Source organism: Panulirus ornatus, chromosome 3 (genome assembly GCF_036320965.1).
Source record: "Panulirus ornatus isolate Po-2019 chromosome 3, ASM3632096v1, whole genome shotgun sequence".
Taxonomy (NCBI): Eukaryota; Metazoa; Arthropoda; class Malacostraca; order Decapoda; family Palinuridae; genus Panulirus; species Panulirus ornatus.
In genome coordinates, this window is record NC_092226.1 from 29,462,844 (window position 1) to 29,480,463 (window position 17,620).

Below are 17,620 nucleotides of genomic sequence, written 5' to 3' on the forward strand. Positions count from 1 at the left end.
ATATATATATATATATATATATATATATATATATATATATATATATATATGTGTATATATATATATATATATATATATATATATATATATATATATATATATATATATATATATATATCTTTTCTTTCTTTCATACTATTCGCCATTTCCCGCATTAGCGAGGTAGCGTTAAGAACAGAGGACTGGGCCTTTTAGGGAATATCCTCACCAGGCCCCCTTCTCTGTTCCTTCTTTTGGAAAATAAAAAAGAAAAAAAAATTGAGAGGGGAGGATTTCCAGCCCCCCGCTCCCTTCCCGTTTAGTCGCCTTCTACGACACGCAGGGAATACGTGGGAAGTATTCTTTCTCCCCTATCCCCAGGGATATACATATATATATATATATATATATATATATATATATATATATATATATATATATACATATATATATATATATATATATATATTCACTTTATTTATTTTAATTTGTCGCAAATACACTCTTTTTATTACCACGCACCTCTCCCACCCCCCCATCACATACTCGGTCAAACCACCTCACACCACACACTGTCCCCAAACATCTCACCTCCAGCACATCCACCCTCCCCCGCACAACTCCATCTACAGCACAAAAAGACACTCAACATCCTCTTCAATAAAAAGGGCAAACACAGTCATATAATTCATCATGACAGTAAAATAAATGGAAAACAGTACACTTCAACAATGTGAAAATTCATTATCACAGTGTAAATATTACACACTCTAGAAATAAAATCCATACAAACCAGAAGGTTCTTCCCTGTTGTACATTAATAAGTCTGTTCCACCAAGCACCACTTCAGGCCATCATAATGATGCTCTTTCCTAATTTAAAAAGATTCAACCTCATTTTACATCCCTCCCTGGATGCTAGTATCAGCAAACACAGGCAGTTGAGTCAGCTGGACTTTGGTGTCATCAAATGAGGGTGGAAACTTGGACTCCTGTATCAGCAGTGGAGGAAGATGGTCAGCTGAAGTGTGAAGTGTCAGCATAGAAGTACACTTAAGATCAGTTTCAGCAGCATATATATATATATTTTCTTTTTTTTTTTTTTCTTTCTTTTTTTTTCATACCATTCGCCATCTCCTGCACCAGCGAGATAGCACCAAGAACAGAGGACCGAGACCCCGAGTGAAACCCCCACCTGGCCCCCCTCTCTGCTCCTTCCTTAGATTTATGTGCTGAAAAAGGACTGATGATTGGGAATACCTGGTTTAAAAAGCGAGATATACATAAGTATACTTATGTAAGTAGGAGAGATGGCCAGAGAGCGTTATTGGATTACGTGTTAATTGACAGGCGCGCGAAAGAGAGACTTTTGGATGTTAATGTGCTGAGAGGTGCAACTGGAGGGATGTCTGATCATTATCTTGTGGAGGATAAGGTGAAGATTTGTATGGGTTTTCAGAAAAGAAGAGTGAATGTTGGGGTGAAGAGGGTGGTGAGAGTAAGTGAGCTTGGGATGGAGACTTGTGTGAGGAAGTACCAGGAGAGACTGAGTACAGAATGGAAAAAGGTGAGAACAATGGAAGTAAGGGGAGTGGGGGAGGAATGGGATGTATTTAGGGAATCAGTGATGGATTGCGCAAAAGATGCTTGTGGCATGAGAAGAGTGGGAGGTGGGTTGATTAGAAAGGGTAGTGAGTGGTGGGATGAAGAAGTAAGAGTATTAGTGAAAGAGAAGAGAGAGGCATTTGGACGATTTTTGCAGGGAAAAAATGAAATTGAGTGGGAGATGTATGAAAGAAAGAGACAGGAGGTCAAGAGAAAGGTGTAAGAGGTGAAAAAAAAGGGCAAATGAGAGTTGGGGTGAGAGAGTATCATGAAATTTTAGGGAGAATAAAAAGATGTTCTGGAAGGAGGTAAATAAAGTGCAAAAGACAAGGGAGCAAATGGGAACTTCAGTGAAGGGCGCAAATGGGGAGGTGATAACAAGTAGTGGTGATGTGAAAAGGAGATGGAGTGAGTATTTTGAAGGTTTGTTGAATGTGTTTGATGAAAGAGTGGCAGATATAGGGTGTTTTGGTCGAGGTGGTGTGCAAAGTGGGAGGGCTAGGGAAAATGATTTGGTAAACAGAGAAGAGGTAGTAAAAGCTTTGCGGAAGATGAAAGCCGGCAAGGCAGCAGGTTTGGATGGTATTGCAGTGGAATTTATTAAAAAAGGGGGTGACTGTATTGTTGACTGGTTGGTAAGGTTATTTATGTATGTATGACTCATGGTGAGGTGCCTGAGGATTGGCGGAATGCGTGCATAGTGCCATTGTACAAAGGCAAAGGGGATAAGAGTGAGTGCTCAAATTACAGAGGTATAAGTTTGTTGAGTATTCCTGGCAAATTGTATGGGAGGGTATTGATTGAGAGGGTGAAGGCATGTACAGAGCATCAGATTGGGGAAGAGCAGTGTGGTTTCAGAAGTGGTAGAGGATGTGTGGATCAGGTGTTTGCTTTGAAGAATGTTTGTGAGAAATACTTAGAAAAGCCAATGGATTTGTATGTAGCATTTATGGATCTGGAGAAGGCATATGATAGAGTTGATAGAGATGCTCTGTGGAAGGTATTAAGAATATATGGTGTGGGAGGCAAGTTGTTAGAAGCAGTGAAAAGTTTTTATCATGGATGTAAGGCATGTGTACGTGTAGGAAGAGAGGAAAGTGATTGGTTCTCAGTGAATGTAGGTTTGCGGAAGGGGTGTGTGATGTCTCCATGGTTGTTTAATTTGTTTATGGATGGAGTTGTTAGGGAGGTGAATGCAAGAGTTTTGGAAAGAGGGGCAAGGATGAAGTCTGTTGGAAATGAATAAAATATATATATATATATATATATATATATATATATATATATATATATATATATATATGACTCAGTTGTTGTTCACTGATGATACAACGCTGGTGGCTGATTCTTGTGAGAAACTGCAGAAGCTGGTGACTGAGTTTGGTAAAGTGTGTGAAAGAAGAAAGTTGAGAGTAAATGTTAATAAGAACAAGTTATTAGGTACAGTAGGGTTGAGGGTCGAGTCAATTGGGAGGGAAGTTTGAATGGAGAAAAACTGGAGGAAGTGAAGTGTTTTAGATATCTGGGAGTGGATTTGGCAGCGGATGGAACCATGGAAGGGGAAGTGAATCATAGGGTGGGGGAGGGGGCGAAAATTCTGGGAGCCTTGAAGAATGTGTGGAAGTCGAGAACGTTATCTTGGAAAGCAAAAATGGGTATGTTTGAAGGAATAGTGGTTCCAACAATGTTGTATGGTTGCGAGGCGTGGGCTATGGATAGAGTTGTGTGCAGGAGGGTGGATGTGCTGGAAATGAGATGTTTGAGAACAATATGTGATGTGAGGTGGTTTGATCGAGTAAGTAATGTAAGGGTAAGAGAGATGTGTGGTAATAAAAAGAGTGTGGTTGAGAGAGCAGAAGAGGGTGTTTTGAAATGGTTTGGTCACATGGAGAGAATGAGTGAGGAAAGATTGACAAAGAGGATATATGTGTCAGAGGTGGAGGGAACGAGGAGAAGTGGGAGACCAAATTGGAGGTGGAAAGATGGAGTGAAAAAGATTTTGAGTGATCGGAGCCTGAACATGCAGGAGGGTGAAAGGCGTGCAAGGAATAGAGTGAATTGGAATGATGTGATATACCGGGGTTGACATGCTGTCAATGGATTGAACCAGGCCGAGTGAAATGTCTGGGGTAAACCATGGAAAGTTGTGTGGGGCCTGGATGTGGAAAGGGAGCTGTGGTTTCAGTGCATTATTACTTGACAGCTAGAGACTGAGTGTGAACGAATGTGGCCTTTGTTGTCTTTTCCTAGCACTACCTTGCACACTTGAGGGGGGAGGGGGATGTTATTTCATGTGTGGCGAGGTGGCGATGGGAATGAATAAAGGCAAACAGTATGAATTGTGTACATGTGTGTGTATATATATATATACATATATATATATATATATATATATATATATAAATATATATATATATATATATATATATATATATATATATATATATATATATATATATTTTTTTTTTGCTTTGTCGCTGTCTCCCGCGTTTGCGAGGTAGCGCAAGGAAACAGACGAAAGAAATGGCCCAACCCACCCCCATACACATGTATATACATACGTCCACACACGCAAATATACATACCTACACAGCTTTCCATGGTTTACCCCAGACGCTTCACATGCCTTGATTCAATCCACTGACAGCACGTCAACCCCGGTATACCACATCGCTCCAATTCACTCTATTCCTTGCCCTCCTTTCCCCCTCCTGCATGTTCAGGCCCGATCACACAAAATCTTTTTCACTCCATCTTTCCACCTCCAATTTGGTCTCCCTCTTCTCCTCGTTCCCTCCACCTCCGACACATATATTCTCTTGGTCAATCTTTCCTCACTCATTCTCTCCATGTGCCCGAACCATTTCAAAACACCCTCTTCTGCTCTCTCAACCACGCTCTTTTTATTTCCACACATCTCTCTTACCCTTACGTTACTTACTCGATCAAACCACCTCACACCACATATTGTCCTCAAACATCTCATTTCCAGCACATCCATCCTCCTGTGCACAACTCTATCCATAGCCCACGCCTCGCAACCATACAACATTGTTGGAACCACTATTCCTTCAAACATACCCATTTTTGCTTTCCGAGATAATATTCTCGACTTCCACACATTTTTCAAGGCTCCCAGAATTTTCGCCCCCTCCCCCACCCTATGATTCACTTCCGCTTCCATGGTTCCATCCGCTGCCAGATCCACTCCCAGATATCTAAAACACTTCACTTCCTCCAGTTTTTCTCCATTCAAACTCACCTCCCAATTGACTTGACCCTCAACCCTACTGTACCTAATAACCTTGCTCTTATTCACATTTACTCTTAACTTTCTTCTTTCACACACTTCACCAAACTCAGTCACCAGCTTCTGCAGTTTCTCACATGAATCAGCCACCAGCGCTGTGTCATCAGCGAACAACAACTGACTCACTTCCCAAGCTCTCTCATCCCCAACAGACTTCATACTTGCCCCTCTTTCCAAAACTCTTGCATTCACCTCCCTAACAACCCCATCCATAAACAAATTAAACAACCATGGAGACATCACACACCCCTGCCGCAAACCTACATTCACTGAGAACCAATCACTTTCCTCTCTTCCTACACGTACACATGCCTTACATCCTCGATAAAAACTTTTCACTGCTTCTAACAACTTTCCTCCCACACCATATATTCTTAATACCTTCCACAGAGCATCTCTATCAACTCTATCATATGCCTTCTCAAGATCCATAAATGCTACATACAAATCCATTTGCTTTTCTAAGTATTTCTCACATACATTCTTCAAAGCAAACACCTGATCCACACATCCTCTACCACTTCTGAAACCACACTGCTCTTCCCCAATCTGATGCTCTGTACATGCCTTCACCCTCTCAATCAATACCCTCCCATATAATTTACCAGGAATACTCAACAAACTTATACCTCCACATCCGTGTAGGAAGAGAGGAAAGTGATTGGTTCTCAGTGAATGTAGGTTTGCGGCAGGGGTGTGTGATGTCTCCATGGTTGTTTAATTTGTTTATGGATGGGGTTGTTAGGGAGGTGAATGCAAGAGTTTTGGAAAGAGGGGCAAGTATGCAGTCAGTTGTGGATGTGAGAGCTTGGGAAGTGAGTCAGTTGTTGTTCGCTGATGATACAGCGCTGGTCTCTGATTCATGTGAGAAACTGCAGAAGCTGGTGACTCAGTTTGGTAAAGTTTGTGAAAGAAGAAAGTTAAGAGTAAATGTGAATAAGAGCACGGTTATTAGGTACAGTCGGGTTGGGAGGTAAGTTTGAATGGAGAAAAACTGGAGGAAGTAAAGTGTTTTCGATATCTGGGAGTGGATATGTAAGCGGAAGTGAATCATAGGGTGGGGGAGGGGGCGAAAATTCTAGGAGCCTTGAAGAATGGTTGGAAGTCGAGAACATTATCTCGGAAAGCAAAAATGGGTATGTTTGAAGGAATAGTGGTTCCAACAATGTTGTATGGTTGCGAGGCATGGGATATGGATAGAGTTGTGTGCAGGAGGGTGAATGTGCTGGAAATGAGATGTTTGAGGACAATATGTGGTGTGAGGTGGTTTGATCGAGTAAGTAATGTAAGGGTAAGAGAGATGTGTGGAAATAAAAAGAGTGTGGTTGAGAGAGCAGGAGAGGATGTTTTGAAATGGTTTGGTCACATGGAGAGAATGAGTGTCAAAACATTGACCAAGAGATATATGTGTCAGAGGTGGAGGGAATGAGAAGTGGGAGACCAAATTGGAGGTGGAAAGATGGAGTGAAAAAGATTTTGAGTGATCGGGGCCTGAACATGCAGGAGGGTGAAAGGAGGGCAAGGAATAGAGTGAATTGGATCGATGTGGTATACCAAGGTTGACGTGCTGTCAGTGGATTGAATCAGGGCATGTGAAGCGTCTGGGATAAACCATGGAAAGCTGTGTAGGTATGTATATTTGCGTGTGCGGACGTATGTATATACATGTGTATGGGCATGGGTTGGGCCATTTCTTTCATCTGTTTCCTTGCGCTACCTCACAAACGCGGGAGACAGCGGCAAAAAAATAAATATATATATATATATATATATATATATATATATATATATATATATATATATTGGAAAGGATCACGATTTTGGGCATGATCAAGATGTTCGTATGAGTCCACGGGGAAAATAAGACACGATAAATTCCCAAGTACACTTTCGTGTAATAATCATATCATCAGGGGAGACGCAAGAGAGTAGTAAAAGTTAGTTGATATCCATCGAAGAGACGAAGCTAGAATGCCATTTGGTAAACATGTTTATGAAATGGCATCCGAGCTTCGTCTCTTCGATGTATATCAACTGACTTATATTTCTCTCATGTCTCCCCTGATGATATGATTATTAAACTAAAGTGCACTTTGGAACTTATCGTGTTTCATTTTCCCCATGGACTCATAGGAATACATATATGCTTTCATAGTGCCATTGTACAAAGGCAAAGGGGATAAAAGTGAGTGCTCAAATTACAGAGGTATAAGTCTGTTGAGTATTCCTGGGAAATTACATGGGAGGGTATTGATTGAGAGGGTGAGGGCATGTACAGAGCATCAGATTGGGCAAGAGCAGTGTGGTTTCAGAAGTAGTAGAGGATGTGCGGATCAGGTGTTTGGTTTGAAGAATGTATGTGAGAAATACTTAGAAAAGCAAATGGATTGATATGTAGCATTTATGGATCTGGAGAAGGAATATAATCGAGTTGATAGAGATGCTCTGTGGAAGGTATTAAGAATATTTGGTGTGGGAGGCAAGTTGTTAGAAGCAGTGAAAAGTTTTTATCGAGGATGTACGGCATGTGTAGGCGTAGGAAGAGAGGAAAGTGATTGGTTCTCAGTGAATGCAGGTTTGCGGCAGGGGTGTGTGATGTCTCCATGGTTGTTCAATTTGTTTATGGATGGGGTTGTTAGGGAGGTGAATGCAAGGGTTTTGGAAAGAGAGGCAAGTATGTAGTCTGTTGTGAATGAGAGCTTGGGAAGTGAGTCAGTTGTTGTTCGCTGATGATACAGCACTGGTGGTTGATTCGGGTGAAAAACTGAAGAAGCTGGTGACTCAGTTTGGTAAAGTGTGTGAAAGAAGAAAGCTGAGAGTAAATATGAATAAGAGCAAGGTTATTAGGTACAGTAAGGTTGAGGGACAAGTCAATTGGGAGGTACATTTGAAGAGAAAAACTGGAGGAAGTGAAGTGTTTTAGATATCTGGGAGTGGATTTGGCAGCAGATGGAACCATGGAAGCGGAAGTAAATCATAGGGTGGGGGAGGGGGCGGAAGTTCTGGGAGCGTTGAAGAATGTGTGGAAGTCGAGAACATTATCTCGGAAAGCAAAAATGGGTATGTTTGAAGGAATAGTCGTTCCAACAATGTCATATGGTTGCAAGGCGTGGGTTATAGATAAGAATTCTGCGGAGGAGGGTGAATGTGCTGGAAATGAGATGTTTGAGGACAATATGTGGTGTGAGGTGGTTTGATCGAGTAAGTAATAATAGGGTAAGAGAGACGTGTGGTAATAAAAAGGGTGTGGTTGAGAGAACAGAAGAGGGTGTTTTGAAATGGTTTGGTCACATGGAGAGAATGAGTGAGGAAAGATTGACCAAGAGGATATATGTGTCAGAGGTGGAGGGAACGAAGAGAAGTGGGAGACCAAATTGGAGGTGGAAATATGGAGTGAAAAAGATTTTGTGTGATCGAGGCCTGAACATGAAGGAGGGTGAAAGGCGTGCAAGGAATAGAGTGAATTGGAACGATGTGGTACACCAGGATCGAGATACTGTCATAGATTGAACCAGGGCATGTGAAGCGTCTAGGGTAAACCATGGAAAGTTCTGTGGGGCCTGGATGTGGAAAGGGAGCTGTGGTTTCGGTGCATTATTACATGACAGCTAGAGACTGAGTGTGAACGAATGTGGCCTTTGTTGTCTTTTCCTAGCACTACCTCGCGCACATGCGAGAGTAGGGGGTTGTTATTTCATGTGTGGCGGGGTGGCGATGGGAATGAATAAAGGCAGACAGTATGAATTATGTACATGTGTATATATGTATATGTCTGTGTGTGTATATATATGTATACGTTGAGATGTATAAGTATGTATATTTGCGTGTGTGGACGTGTATGTATATACATGTGTATGTGGGTGGGTTGGGCCATTCTTTCGTCTGTTTTCTTGCGCTACCTCCCTAACGTGGGAGACAGCGATAAAGGAAAATACAAAAATAAATAAATAAATAAATATTTATATATATATTGGAAAGGATCACAATTTTGCGTGTATGCCAGTATGGCAGTTTGTCAAAACCAGTGGAAGCTAATTGCCCTAAAAGATTCATAAGAGCTATTAACCCCTTAAAAAAAGACAAGGATATACATATTACCAAAGCAAATAAGGCTAACACTGTTGTGATTTTAGACAAAAGTAACTATTTATCTAAAATGAATGATCTTCTAAATAACACAACATATTCTAGACTTACTAAAAATCCCTTAGAAGCAGTTAATTCTCACTTCAATAAAAGAAATGAAGTTGTTGAAAAGTAACATTTCTCTTATCAAAAGTTTGTTATCTTTGTCCCCTTCATTGCCATATATGTATGGACTTATCAAAACACATAAACAGAATTTTCCAGCAAGACCTATAGTGAGTTCAGTAGGCTCCATCACATATAAATTGTCAAAATGGTTAGTTTCTTTATTAAGCCCTTTAGTGGGTAAGGTATCAAATTCTAATATCATGAACAATGTAGATTTAGTCAACAAGCTAAACAATATCAATATCAATTTTGATTTCAAACTAGTTAGCTTTGATGTTTCCTCACTTTTCACTAAAGTTCTAGCTGATGACCTTTTAGAATATGTATTTGATGTCTCGGATGATATTCATTTACCTGTTTCAAAGTCTAATTTCATTGAACTGATAAAATTGTGTATAAAAGACTGTGTATTTCAATTTAATGGAGATTATTATGCTTAAAAATTTGGTACGGCAATGGGTAACTCTCTTTCAACTGTACTAAGTAATCTTTACATGGAATTTTTTGAAACAAAATTACTAAAGGTTATCTTACCTTCTAATGCAATTTGGTTTAGGTATATAGATGATGTTCTTTGTGTTTGGCCAACATGTGAAAATTTACAAAGATTTCTCCCCTTACTTAACAATTCAGTACCTTCCATCAAATTTACTGTAGAAAATGAAAATAATGGTATGTTACCATTTTTAGATTGCATGATCTATAGGCAAGGAAACAAGTTTAAGTTTAGCATATACAGAAAACCCACCAATGTATGCTCATATATCCATTATTACTCATTACAACATGACAGTTAAATTATCATCATTCCAATCTATGTTCCTTAGGGCATTACATATTTGCAGTCCAGAGTTTATTGATGAGTTTGAGAAGATATATTCTATTGGATCTAAGTTAAAGTACCCTAGATCTTTCATTGATAAATCCCTTAAGTTAGCAAAGAAATCATTTTATAGAGTAAAGCCCAAACCTCCCATTGACACCAAGAATCTTTTAGTTCTCCCTTTTAATAATAATTTCACTTTGCTTCCCATGTTGCTTAAATCCTTTAATGTAAATGTTGCCTTTAGCAACAATAATACCATAAAGAATATCTTAATCAGGAATTCACCAGAAAATTCTCTTGGTTGCACCTATAAAATGCCTTGTGGAAACTGTGATAAATTTTATGTTGGTCAGACTGGTAAGGATCTTTCTGTTAGACTTAAGCAACATAAATATAGTATAAGAACGGGACAAGAATCAAATGCCATGTTTAGTCATGTTAAAAACTATGATCATTGTATTGACTGGAGTAACTCCATCTCAGTTATCAACTTTAACTCTATTACCAAGAGAAATATCATAGAATCTTCTATTATTGAATACACAAAGAATTATAATCTTAATATTAGTGATGGTCTATACAAATTAGATAACTTTATTGTTGATAAGATTTGTAAAATAAGTTTATGAACGCTCGTTGTATGTTTTGGACAATCACATGTTTACCAAATGATGTCCTAGCTTCGTCTCTTCGATGTATATCAACTGAGTTATATTTCTCTCTTCTGTCTCCCCTGATGATGTGATTATTTCACGAAAGTGCACTTGGGAACTTATTGTGTTTCATTTTCCCGTGGACTCATAGGAATATATATTATTATATTATTTTTTTATTATACTTTGTCGCTGTCTCCCGCGTTTGCGAGGTAGCGCAAGGAAACAGAAGAAAGAAATGGCCCAACCCCCCCCATACACATGTATATACATACGTCCACACACGCAAATATACATACCTACACAGCTTTCCATGGTTTACCCCAGACGCTTCACATGCCTTGATTCAATCCACTGACAGCACGTCAACCCCGGTATACCACATCGCTCCAATTCACTCTATTTCTTGCCCTCCTTTCACCCTCCTGCATGTTCAGGCCCCGATCACACAAAATCTTTTTCACTCCATCTTTCCACCTCCAATTTGGTCTCCCTCTTCTCCACGTTCCCTCCACCTCCGACACATATATCCTCTTGGTCAATCTTTCCTCACTCATTCTCTCCATGTGCCCAAACCACTTCAAAACACCCTCTTCTGCTCTCTCAACCACGCTCTTTTTATTTCCACACATCTCTCTTACCCTTACGTTACTCACTCGATCAAACCACTTCACACCACACATTGTCCTCAAACATCTCATTTCCAGCACATCCATCCTCCTGCGCACAACTCTATCCATAGCCCACGCCTCGCAACCATACAACATTGTTGGAACCACTATTCCTTCAAACATACCCATTTTTGCTTTCCGAGATAATGTTCTCGACTTCCACACATTCTTCAAGGCTCCCAGAATTTTCGCCCCCTCCCCCACCCTATGATCCACTTCCGCTTCCATGGTTCCATCCGCTGCCAGATCCACTCCCAGACATCTAAAACACTTCACTTCCTCCAGTTTTTCTCCATTCAAACTCACCTCCCAATTGACTTGACCCTCAACCCTACTGTACCTAATAACCTTGCTCTTATTCACATTTACTCTTAACTTTCTTCTTCCACACACTTTACCAAACTCAGTCACCAGCTTCTGCAGTTTCTCACATGAATCAGCCACCAGCGCTGTATCATCAGCGAACAACAACTGACTCACTTCCTAAGCTCTCTCATCCCCAACAGACTTCATACTTGCCCCTCTTTCCAAAACTCTTGCATTTACCTCCCTAACAACCCCATCCATAAACAAATTAAACAACCATGGAGACATCACACACCCCTGCCGCAAACCTACATTCACTGAGAACCAATCACTTTCCTCTCTTCCTACACGTACACATGCCTTACATCCTCGATAAAAACTTTTCACTGCTTCTAACAACTTGCCTCCCACACCATATATTCTTAATACCTTCCACAGAGCATCTCTATCAACTCTATCATATGCCTTCTCCAGATCCATAAATGCTACATACAAATCCATTTGCTTTTCTAAGTATTTCTCACATACATTCTTCAAAGCAAACACCTGATCCACACATCCTCTACCACTTCTGATACCACACTGCTCTTCCCCAATCTGATGCTCTGTACATGCCTTCACCCTCTCAGTGAAGGGCGCAAATGGGGAGGTGATAACAAGTAGTGGTGATGTGAGAAGGAGATGGAGTGAGTATTTTGAAGGTTTGTTGAATGTGTTTGATGATAGAGTGGCAGATATAGGGTGTTTTGGTCGAGGTGGTGTGCAAAGTGAGAGGGTTAGGGAAAATGATTTGGTAAACAGAGAAGAGGTAGTGAAAGCTTTGCGGAAGATGAAAGCCGGCAAGGCAGCAGGTTTGGATGGTATTGCAGTGGAATTTATTAAAAAAGGGGGTGACTGTATTGTTGACTGGTTGGTAAGGTTATTTAATGTATGTATGACTCATGGTGAGGTGCCTGAGGATTGGCGGAATGCGTGCATAGTGCCATTGTACAAAGGCAAAGGGGATAAGAGTGAGTGCTCAAATTACAGAGGTATAAGTTTGTTGAGTATTCCTGGTAAATTATATGGGAGGGTATTGATATATATTTCTTTCTTTCTTTTAAACTATCCACCATTTCCCGCATTAGCGAGGTAGCGTTAAGAACAGAGGACTGGGCCTTTGTGGAATATCCTCATCTGGCCCCCCTCTGTTCCTTCTTTTTGAAAAAAAAAAAAAAAAAAAAAAAAAAAAAAAAAAAAAGAGAGGGAGGATTTCCAGCCCCCCGCTCCCTTCCCTTTTAGTCGCCTTCTACGACACGCAGGGAATACGTGGGAAGTATTCTTTCTCCCCTATCCCCTATACTATTCGCCATATCCCGCGTCAGCGAGGTAGCGTTAAGAACAGAGGACTGGGCCTCTGAGGAAACATCCTCCTCCAGCCCCCTTCTCTGTTCCTTCCTTTGGAAAAAAAAAAGAGAGGGAGGATTTCCAGCCCCCCGCTCCCTTCCCTTTTAGTCGCCTTCTACGACACGCAGGGAATACGTGGGAAGTATTCTTTCTCCCCTATCCCCTATATATATATATATATATATATATATATATATATATATACATATATATCTTTCTTTTTCTTTTAAACTATTCGCCATTTCCCGCGTTAGCGAGGTAGCGTTAAGAACAGAAGACTGGGCCTTTTTTGGAATATCCTCACCTGGCCCCACTCTGTTCCTTCTTTTGGAAAATGAAAAAAATGAGGGGAGGATTTCCAGCCCCTCGCTCCCTCCCCTTTTAGTCGCCTTCTACGACACGCAGGGAATACATGGGAAGTATTCTTAATCCCCTATCCCCAGGGATAAAATATCCCCATGTATATATATATATCCCCAGGGATATATATATATACATGTATATATTTATACTTCTTTGCCTTCAAGCATTCTTGGCACCGCCCCGCCCTACAGGAAACAGCATCACTACCCCTGCTTGAGCGAGGCAGTGCCAGGTAAACAGAAAAAAAATGTCAACACTCGTTCACACTCAGTCTCCAGTTTCTTCTTTTTTCTTTATTTCCTGTTTCCTGTCTTAGAGAGGCAATGCCAGTAAGAAACAATGAAATGGCCTCATTTGCTCACATCTAATCTCTAGCTGTCATGTACATTACACCAAAACCATAGCATCCTATCCACCACCAGACCCCCAAAGACCTTTCCATGGTTTACTCTTACTGCTTCATATGCCGAGGCTGATCCCACTTTCAGCATGTCACCTCCTGTAAAGTATACTATACTGTTCCAAAATTAACTTTTTTTCATGGACTCCTTCATGTTCAGGCTCCAACATTTCAAAGGAATTTTCATGTCATCCTTCCAACTCCTCCTTGGTCACCCCCTTTTACTTGTTCCCTCCACTTCCAACATGTTACACCCTCTTAGTAATACTCTCTTTTCTCATTCTTTCCATATGTCAAAACAATTTCAGCACATACTCTTCTGCTTTCTTGTACATACTCATCTTACTACCACACCTCTCTTTTACCCTATCATTTCTATACAATCAAACATATCCATCTTTATCCTTACAGACAGTGTGAGAAAAGACATCTGTCCAGGAACTTTGTTCCATTACCTATCCTATGGCTCACTTCAGCTCCAATGGTTTCATTCACTTTCATGTCCACTCCCACAAGTCTATAAGACAATACTCACTCAAAGGTCTTGCGATTCAAACTCACACTTCAATGAACCTGTCTCTCTCCACTGCTAAACATGACAAACTGCTTTTAGTAACAGTTACCCTCAACTTTTTCCTGTCACACACTTTCCCAGACTCAGAAATCAGCTTTTGCAGTTTCTCCCTCAAATCTGCTATCCGTGTCATATCATCACTGAACAGTAGCTGACTCACCTTCCAGCCCCTCTCCCTCACCCCTAACAGACTGCAGACCTACCCCTCTTTACCTAGTTCTTGGCAAAGAAAGCTCCACTGATGGTGATTCTTAACAGGATCATTAGGTATGGTAAGGTTTGTTTTCATATATAACCATATGTACTGGATAACTGCATCCACATTAACGTGTCATTTGCATCCTGATGTCGGTGTGTATTAATGGATAATGGTGTTGAAGGTATTGCATGAAAAGAAATCTGTAATGGATGGATGGAATATCAAGCAGACTGGCAGAACCAAAACTTTCTATGGCATGCAATATGACAGATTGGTGTTACCATACTCTGCCTGAAAGTGGTTATGTTGCAAGCAAGACATCATTAATGGATAGAAAGGGGTGCAGTCTCATCAAAGACCTCTTGATCCGAAGGAGTCCGTCATTACCCTGCTCCTTCAATGAATGCAACCTCAAAGCTGCAGGAGTCCCATAAAAGGGGATGATGTTGTATAACGGTAATCACTACAACAATGTTAGATATATACAGTCGAAGGGAAACCAAATATTCAAAAGAATAATCTGTACTATACATTCTACTATGGGTTTTCTCTGCGCTACTACAAAAAACTCTTAATACATACTGTGCAGCTTCTCTAAACTGGCCATATTTTCCATAAGCAATGACCGTAGACGCTCCATCTCTCGATCACTGTCTATGTGGATTTTCAGTTCACATTCCAGATAATTTGAGACAGCACTGCAGCCAGGGGCATGCTCACTTGTTGACTTGCAGCTGGTGGTAAAAGCAATAAATATGAAAATATTTTGTACTGACAATAAACCACACATTAAAGATACTGTCTGCCATCAATGTCAATAGTTTATAGAAAACAAGTATAAGTAAAGAAAAAAGACACAATCATCTATTCATAAATAACTATTTGTATTGTATGGGAAGAGAGTTTTACACTTCTGGGGTCCCATCTCTTAAGCATTCTCTTCTGTCAAATAACCTTCTAAACTTCTATTTGCTGTCTGCATTCTATATGTCTTTATTCAATCTACTTAATTCACTCTTTATTCTAATACATAAAAGTACTTTTTTACATTTTTTTTTAACAAGTCTCTTACTTAATTTCATATGTCCTTTGGTTATTCTTCCCATACATCTTTCAAAGAACTCTTCACTGCCTGTCATCACTTTGGTTTACAAACTTAAAGGTAACCAAATCAAATGACTCTACCCTTTCCCTGTAACCTAGCCATCTTTATATTGGTACCATCTTTTTTGCCCAACACTGAACCTTCTCAATTAGTTCCATAAGCTTCTGTACGTGTAGTGACCAAAGATGAGAGGCATATTTCATTTTTCATCTTATGTTGGATGTGAACAACTTGCTGAATATTTCCTTATCCATATACTTGAAAGCTATTCTAGATAACTGCCAGCAGACACTTTGTCGTCTTCACCATTCATCTTATGTGGGATTCTTTTGAGAAATTATGAATGATGTCAACATCTAAGTCTTTCTCATACACACATTCCTGAATCTTATTTCCCTGTAAATAAAATTCACAAGAAAGCCATCTTTTGTGCTATCCTAACCAATTACCTAATATCCACTAATATGAGGGAACCTTTTACAAAAAGCCCTAGTTCTAAGCAACTGAACTTCATTTCCCAATTTACATTACCATAGAAAGTGTTGACTTCTGTGTAGTTACCACAACTGTATCTCTTTAAATCTTGTTTCTCAATTCTTCCCTTTTACCTCCATACTTACTACATAATCAAACTTACACATTACACAAATGATCACTTTCTCCAACTGGAGTATCATATATGATATTCTCAATATCCATGCTACTAAAGTGTGAAGATAAGATCTAGTAATGATGATGCATCAGTCCCTCTCAACCATGGATGGTTTGTTTACTTGCTGATATAGAAAATTTTCCTGTATACAGACTAAGAATTTGCTGTCTCCAATAGATCCCTAGAAGAATAGGTAATTCCAAACATGCAGAACAGGACAAATGTTGTGCCTATAATCAGGAAGGTGATTAGGAAACTGTCCTGATAAATGTGGTTTGTGATAAACTAAAAAAATAATCAAAAAGCAAAAAATATGACTCCTTGTAACCATAACACTTTTCAACTCAGTGCCAACATGCTTTCAGGGAAAGGAGCTCTTGCATAACCAATCTTGTAGACTTCTATGACATATGAACCAAATCTCTGTGTGTTCTTGGACTGCTAGAAAGCCTTTGACACTAATCCTAATGGAGGGTGGTAAAGAAGCTAGATCTACAGGATGGAATAAGAGGTAGGTTCCTTCACTGGATAAAAGACTACTGTACTTGAAGGGAGCAAAGCACACATATAAGGGGTGCTTCCTTGAAGTGGGCTTATGCTTCAAATAAAATACTGAAGGGCTCAATCCTTGGCCCACTGCTATTCATGGTGTATGTAGATGACTTGCCTAGTGAACTGGAATCCAACCCATATATGTCTAAGGAGAATGCCCAGGTTATCAGAGAGGTAAAGAATGATGAAACTGTATAAACCTGCAATGGTACCTGGACAAACTCCAAAGTCAGTCACTTACATTGATGATGGTATTTATCCATACGCAAGGTAATGAGAAAGGGTAAAAGAATGTTCCAGTGCAATTATGAATTACAGGAACCTGCATGTTAAAGAGACCTAGAATGACACTGTGCCTAATCTATTGCCAGAGCTACACATCAAGAATACTGTAAAGATATAAACTGTCAGCTGGCAAATACAAAAATCATTAAAGTACATGAACAAGGACATGGTTGGCAAATCATTCACAACACATGTCACACTAGAATTGGTTTATGCCTCAGAAACCTAGTCACCCCACCTAAAAAAGCATGAAGATCTGACTGAAAGTGTAAAGAGAAGAGCAAGTAAGAGGACTAAGCTATAATGAAAAGCTCAGGGATAAAACACTGTCAACCATGGAGGAAAAAAGGAGAGAGACAAGGGGAACCTGATAATAGCCTTCAAGTTTCTAAATTGGCTGGATGATAATGTTGGTGAACAGTTCTTCAAGTGATGCAGCATTAGAGTAACATGAGACCATAACAAAATGCTAGATAAAAACCTGTTAGAAAGGATGCTAAG

At 39.9% G+C, this 17,620-nt stretch overlaps 1 protein-coding gene across 1 annotated transcript in view; it reads right to left on the reverse strand.

Annotated features, from left to right (window-relative positions):
- Positions 1 to 17,620, reverse strand: part of LOC139761823 (ras GTPase-activating protein 3-like) — a 165,459-nt gene that overhangs the window by 39,110 nt on the left and 108,729 nt on the right. Inside the window, exon 6 of the mRNA XM_071686327.1 lies at positions 15,108 to 15,259. Coding sequence (XP_071542428.1) covers positions 15,108 to 15,259 — 152 coding nt within the window. The remainder of the gene's footprint in view (positions 1 to 15,107; positions 15,260 to 17,620) is intronic.